General features: G+C 35.6%; 1 protein-coding gene across 1 annotated transcript in view; it reads left to right on the forward strand.

Annotated features, from left to right (window-relative positions):
* CCDC158 (coiled-coil domain containing 158) overlaps positions 1 to 7431 on the forward strand; it is an 84506-nt gene that overhangs the window by 14620 nt on the left and 62455 nt on the right. Inside the window, exon 8 of the mRNA XM_015570218.1 lies at positions 1425 to 1539. Within this exon, the coding sequence (XP_015425704.1) occupies positions 1425 to 1539 (115 nt within the window). The remainder of the gene's footprint in view (positions 1 to 1424; positions 1540 to 7431) is intronic.

Here is a 7431-nt window from a genome sequence, read left to right on the forward strand (position 1 = left end):
GCAATTGTATGGGCACTCCCTTATAAGTAACTAACTGCTTTTTTCTTGTTGATTTTAAGATTCTCTCTTTGTCTTTAACCTTTGGCATTTTATTTATGATGTGTCTTCATGTGGGCCTCTTTAGGTTCATCTTGTTTGGGATTCTCTGTGCTTCCTGGACTTGTATGTCTATTTCTTTCACCAGATAGGAGAAGTTTTCTGTCATTATTTTTCAAATAGGTTTTCAATTTCTTGTCCCTCTCTTCTCCTTCTGGCACCCCCATGATGTGATTATTGGTACATTTGAAGTTGTCCCAGAATATTCTTACACTTTCTACATATTTTGGGGTTCTTTTTTATTTTTGCTGTTCTGATTGGGTGTTTTTTCCTTCCTCAAATTCCAAATGCTGATTTGATTCTCGGCATCCTCTACTCTATTGTTGATTCCCTGAAAATTATTCTTCATTTAAGTTAGCATATGCTTCATTTCTGACTGGTTCTTTTTTATGTTGTTGAAGTTCTCACTAAGTTCCTTGAAGTTCTCATTAAGTTTCTTGAGCATCCTTATAACCATTGTTTTGAACTCTGTATCTGATAGTTTGCTTGCTTCCATTTCATTTAGTTCTTTTTCTGGAGATTTCTTTCATTTACAACATGAGTTCTTGGTCTCTGCATTTTGGCTGCTTTTCTGTGTTTGCTTCTATGTATTATGTATAGCTGCTATTTCTCCTGGAATTGGTAGAGTGGCCTTGTGTTTTAGGTGTCTTATAGAACCCAGTGGCTCAGCCTCCTGTCACCTGAGCTGGGCAGTCTAGGAGTACCCCTGTGTGGGCTGTGTGTACTATTTTGTTGTAGTTGAGATCTTGATTGTTGTTGGTATCACTGGGAGGGATTAATCCCCAAGCCAATCAGCTGTGTGGGCCAACTTAATTACATGGAAGAATTGCTGTGCAGGCAATGCCCCTATGGAGCAGGACTTGCTTCAATGGGGCTGGGACCCATTGTTCCTTATGGGGGGGGGGGGCTCTGCAGCCAAGATATACCCTCCCAATTAAAAAAAAATGCCACATGTGGGTTTCAAAACAGCCTGTTCTATGCCTCCATCCCTCTTATCAATCTCAATGTGGCTTCATTAATTCTCTAGTTGTAGGGCTTCCATTCAGCCAGATTTCAAGTGGTTCTGAAGGCTGGTTGTTCTGTGGTTTAGCTGAAATTTTGATGTGGTTGTGGGAGGTTGCGAGTACTGCATTTATCACCATCTTGGCCCTCCCTCTATCAATGCATTTTTGAGCTTTAAAGAAGCAATTTTGGAAGACAAAGATGATCAGCTTAATAATGCCATATAAAATAGCTAGTGGAAGTATCTAAAATCTAGAGTGTGCTTAGGTATCACACTTATTCTTAGTTTGCTCTTTGATTTTATTCTCGCTTTAAACCCTTCTTAGAGAACAAGCAAGAAACCAAAATGCAATGTATATGCGTCAACTCAGTGATCTGGAATCTACTGTTTCTCAGCTCCGTTCTGAATTAAGAGAAGCCAAAAGGATGTATGAAGACAAGGTGAGTTTAGATTTTGCTTCTCTGCTTCTAGAGGTTATTATACACAGAATCAATTATATAGTGTTTATAGTTTATTTTAAAATGAGAAATCAAAGTAATCATTTCAAGTTAAAAACACTTTATAAGATGGATGCCAACTAAGTTTTATTTTAATTATTTGCTCACATTAATTCATTCTTAGAAAAATGTTTTTGCATACTCAGTTTTCTAAAGACTAAGGCCCTTTTATTTGCTTTTACAAGGCTTAGCTTTGGCATATGCTGGTTCAGTACCAGCTGCTCTCCTCCTACCACTCGGTACTTTAGGGGCTACCTCCTCTCTTACTTTAACTCCTACTTATCACTCTGCAGTTAGAAAACTGAATTAACTTTAAGATTAGTCTAAATAAAAATAACTAGGAAATTAATTCTTCATCTCTTTTTATACAATTCCTCTTAAAATCAGATATTCATTAATGTTTTACTTATTTATTGATTTTTCTTCCTTTTTTTCTTTTCTTTTTTTTCATCGATGTTTTATATTGTTGTTTTCTCTCACATTTCATAGTTAAAGAGAAGTGTTCATTATCATTATCAGCCATTTTCTAGATCTTAGGTTTTTATTAGTTTCAAGCCTTTATAACACAGGAGAGACTCTACAAAACAGTCAAAGAGCTGCCATTCAGAGAAGCACGTGTTCTTTCTTCCAAGTACATGTCCGTTTGTCTGGGACAGTCCCAATTTACACCTGCTATCCCAGTGTCCTGGGTTGTGAATTCCACCTTTGTCTCCAAAGTGTCCCAGTTTGGAAGATACATTCCATATGTAGTCATCCTACCTATAAGAGAACCTAGAGTTATAACCATCACTGTTAGCAATTTCTCACACCCTAGTTTATTGAGAAAATATACAGTATAAGGAAAGTGCCAGATTTCCTTTATAAAAGTATCCAATTCTACAGCACAACAGTTCAAGAAAAAAATCTTATGGGAAGAGGCAATTTAGTATTGTAGCACTGATTATTCCACCATTTGCCTTCTTTTGAACACCCCTTTTAATTACCACCGTCACCCCTGTGCTGGCCACAGGAGGGGGCTGTTTCTCCTAGTTTCTCTGATTCAAGCATGTAATACAAGATCTTGATCTTAATTTCCAGTGGCACAGCTAAAATAAGAATGGAAATTTTAGACATGACTTTACTAAAGTCTACACAATAAAGAGCAATATGAAACTATATAATGTCAGTTATAAGATTTGGATCCTCTACAGCAGTGCTTTGAAATATTGTGATCACTATCCATAGTAAGAAACATAGTTGACTTTCTGATCCAGTACACTCAAATGAAGCAAATTTCACAAAACATATTTACCCTGTTACATATGCTGCTGGCTCTTTTCTGTCCTCTTCAGATGCTGTTTGATGCTCCTACATTGATTTCCTAATTCACTGGTGGTTCCAGTGTGACTAACACTGCATTGCAAATCTCTTGGCTTCACTCTTAGCCTAAATCCTGTGCCAAGGTCATTTACACCCTGACACCTAGGAGCAGCCTTAAGGGACCTGAGACTGCTTACATGTCAAACCCAAGAAACAAAAGCCCAGGGAGAAGCGTTTGCTTTTTCCTGCCCCTCTCAGGCCTGCTTGTGTTCTAGTCTCTTTTCTCAGGCTGAGCTTCCTCCTGAAGATTGATAGAGGGAATGTCCGCCCCTTTCTGGGCAGGCCAAGCCTACACAAAAGGTCTTGATCTCACCCTGCAGGTTCCTGATTTCAGGACAGCATGGGGTAGGGGGTGCTTTACTACTCAGATCTGGAGGAGGGCGGCACATTGGCAGAACTGAGCACTGACAATATGACAGCTAGGGAGGAAATAGGATCCTTGTGTTATAGTCCAGTACAATAGCTGTTATTGATCACTACTCAACTCACTTTGAAAAGATTAAATATTCATTGTTTATTGACAAATGAAACCCTTTGAAAAGTCATGAAGTATTAAATAAAACTTGTCTTTTTCTCTTACATGATTTGAAATTGCTATAGCTTTCATTGTAATGTCTCTTGGAGAAATTATCCCTTCATAAGCTAATATGCATACAGACTGACACATAACATCATGCTGCTAAATTCCAAAATGAGCATGGTGGAAAATTTTAGCAAATACTAAAATATATATCTAATGCAAAAATGGTTTTTGAGTTTTTATAAACATCTCTTTGGCATTGTAAAAGCAAGCATAAACATCCAGATAAATGACAGCATGAACTTTTTGAATGTTTTGAGGTCACATAGATACAAACATATTAGAATTATCGTCTTATTTTGTTCTGATATAAACAGGAATTTTGACAATCTTAAACAGTCAACATTAATAGAAATAAGGGGGCATATCTGATTAATTAATTTAACCCAGACCACTGAGATTTATCATGCAGCATTTGGAATTTAATTTAGTTGGCACCTAATTGATGGGTAACTAGAGTTCCTTAATAGTAACTCCCTTTACACAGGGAACAACAAGAGATGGTTACCCTGCCATGTTCATAGAGATTTGAACATATTCTGGCCTGAAAGGCATTTGTGCATGGTATAGCTGAGCCAAGAAGATCAAACAACTTAACAATAGGATTGCATTTTGGGGTCATGAAAAATGTCGTTGTTATAAACTGTTTTTGTTATAATGAATTGAATATAGAATCTAAAAACACAGATTCTTCTGTTTATTTTCATGTACCTTGACTTTACATACTAAAGCCTGTTAAAACTTTAAAATCTACTTTATTTTTCACTGCTTCAGTGCACATTTTAGTATATACTGTCCAAATAACAATAAAAAAAGCATAAAAGAAAATAATACATAAAAGTTGTGATTAAAAGTGAGACTTGTTGAAAAAGAAATTTATACGTGTGTGTAGATATTATATATCAAGATATTTTATGAGAAGCAGTATTAGCACTTTTTCCTGAGGCCATATTCCTTCAGATAAAAAATATTTATCATTTTAAAAAATTGATGACATGACAGGTCCGAACAAAACTTTTCCAACTAGAATGCATAAATTATGAGAAAATTTGTGTAGGAGGACATTGTTTCTCTTCAGATTAACAAAAGTGTTTTCATATTGATAAAAATAGAACTTGTGTTTTGAAGAAAATTTTAGACATAGCTTTTGTAGCTTACAAAAGTGTTTTACTGTAATGCTTTTTTCTATTCTTCTCTTTCCATTTTAGGAGAGCCTCCAGAATTCCCCTTTACGAATTTGGACCAGTAGAAGCTGTCACTATTGGCTCTGTAGATTTGGCTTTACTCTTAACTTTCGCTTTTTTACAACAAAAATATCTCATAATCTTAATTATAAGCTGATTTTTCCTACTTTGGAAGCATTTGGGGCTGAATTTCATACTCAAAAAGCGAAGATTTAGTAGCACTGGCTGGAGCTGTATGCTGTGCAGGAAGATTCTGTGCAAACCCCTTTGCACAGTTCTGCCAATGCACCTCGTGCTGACCCGCAGCACCCCTTATCATCCTGCGTCTGTGTTTTGAGCACAGAAAACAAAAGGATCCAATTCGATATGATTGGTAATATCTCTAAAATCACTGAATGATTAGAATGAGATCCCAATACTTATTTGGCCAGTGATCAAAAACTAAGAGATTAATAGATGGTGAAAGGGAAAACCAGTGCTGCTATTTAAAAAGAAAAGAAGAAGAAAAAAAAAAACCTTTAATACATCTCAGATGTCAGTATTTATTATGGACATTTTAAAAGGCTTTCTTTATAGTGTTGTTGTTTTTTTTACAGCTGTTTGTATCAGCTCAGCTGCTACATCAATGGTTTTCCCTTTCACTCTCCATTCATCTTTTTGATTGATTGATTAATATAAATATTTTTATTCTAAAAAGTGAAAGGTAAAAGCAGAGCTATAGCAGCTGAGTCAGTACTGACAACTACCAAACAAATGTTCCTGCAGGGGTCTGGAGGAACTTACGATACTTAACCTTAGACGGAAAGATAAGATTTGGCTCTTTTAGTTTTGGTCTCATACATTGTATCATCAAGTTTGATGTTATCAGATGGTCATCCAAATATTTTTTTAAAAATGAAAACACATAAAACAACAAGTTTTAATTTAAGCTTTTAAAGCACATATACAAATACTGTGCTCAATGTTAGAGTTTTGTGCCAGGCTAGCTATGAGTGGAAAATGTTTTTAGTCATATGCGTAAGTTTTTGAGTCAAAAGTGTACTTATTAAATTTATAGCTCAAAATATGGTTTCTTTGATTGTATTTTGTTCCCAAAGATAGATGGGAAATATAGAATTTTAGCTTTATCAATACTGTTCTTCTCATGTGAAAAATTATTTAGAAGCAGAATTGAAAAGAATTTGAAAGATCATCAAGAATATCTTTTCAAATTATAGATGAAAAATATTGAGACTCAAAGAGGTTATGTGACAGAACCTGGATCAGAACTTAAGATGTTTGACTCTTAGCCTGATCACATTGATTCTCTGATCACATCTGTTGACCAGATGTTGGTGTTTTTTCCCTAAGTATTCCTAGTGTCTTTAGTAACTGTTTGCTAACTTAGTCTTTCCTACTAATAATAGAACAGAGGAGATTATATAAACTGGTATTATTCATTCATTTTCTTTAGGAGGCTATTTGTGCTACAGAGGTGGAATTGTGGGGCCTTTTTTCTATATATGCCCCCTAGGAGCACAAGGGTGAAAGTACTTTATAGGATTATTAGACTCTATGAACACGTTTCTATCCATAGCCTAATATTTTATATATACTTAATTCTTGTGAAATACTTTTTATATATAACATACAACCAAAGTTAAAACAAAATTTTAAAATATATCCAATGTAAATATTAACATTTACATTCTAATTTCTGTAGGCTATGATACTACTCTGTAGGTAAATGTGAAACTTTAATAATTCTATATTAGTACTTTCTTAAGTCATATATATATGTGTATATATATATGTGTGTGTGTGTGTGTAGATAAAGATATATAACTTCTATGTATGCATGCTCATTTATCAATGACATAGTTACATTATGTGTGTATAATATGATTAATAAATATTTGTAGAATTAATAAATGAAGATCTTAAGTGAACCTAGTCTAGATAAAAATAGTCATCAAGAAAAAGTTAGTCTTGCTCATATGTTCTCTAAGAAGGTTTAATCACAGTGCACCATCCAAACACATCAACAAGTTTTATTCTTGACATAGAAGTTTAGGAAGCCTGTTGAATAGATGCCTTAGAAGTAAGAAGAAATATATAGTATTAGTGCAGACATGAAAGATGTCTTATCGCTGGAAAGTAGATGATGAAATAGTATTGTAGTATCACATTAAAGATCAGCTAACATTACATAACACTAAGTAGCAACATGTTCTTATCAGTTAAATATCTCAGTATCTAAATTATGAATTTCTGTGGCTCAACTAAAATCTAAGCTGAGTCTCCATCCTCTGAGATCTTAACCTCTTAGCTACAGGCTGTTAACAGTGATGGGCCTTCCAGCAGGTCATAGAAATGCATGGTCCACAGCTCAAACAGCTGCCCTATCTGTGTGGGAAAATACACCTATAAAAACCCTTTAAAATTGGTGCTTATCTCATTTTATAAAGAAAATTAGGATGGGAATATATAATATGTATACAAATATATTAATACTAGAGGCCCGGTGCACAAAAATTTGTGCACTTGGGGGGGGGGGGGGGGGTCCCTCAGCCCGGCCTGTGCCCTCTAGCAGTCTGGAACCCCTCGGGAGATAACAACCTGCTGGCTTAGGCCTGTTGCTGGGTGGCAGAGGGCAGGCCCAATCCCTCCCTGGTCGGGCTTAGAGCAGGGCCAATTGGGAGGTTGGGATGCTACCCTCAGTCACGCTCACGG

This window comes from Myotis davidii, unplaced genomic scaffold (assembly GCF_000327345.1).
Source record: "Myotis davidii unplaced genomic scaffold, ASM32734v1 scaffold892, whole genome shotgun sequence".
In the NCBI taxonomy this organism is placed as follows: Eukaryota; Metazoa; Chordata; class Mammalia; order Chiroptera; family Vespertilionidae; genus Myotis; species Myotis davidii.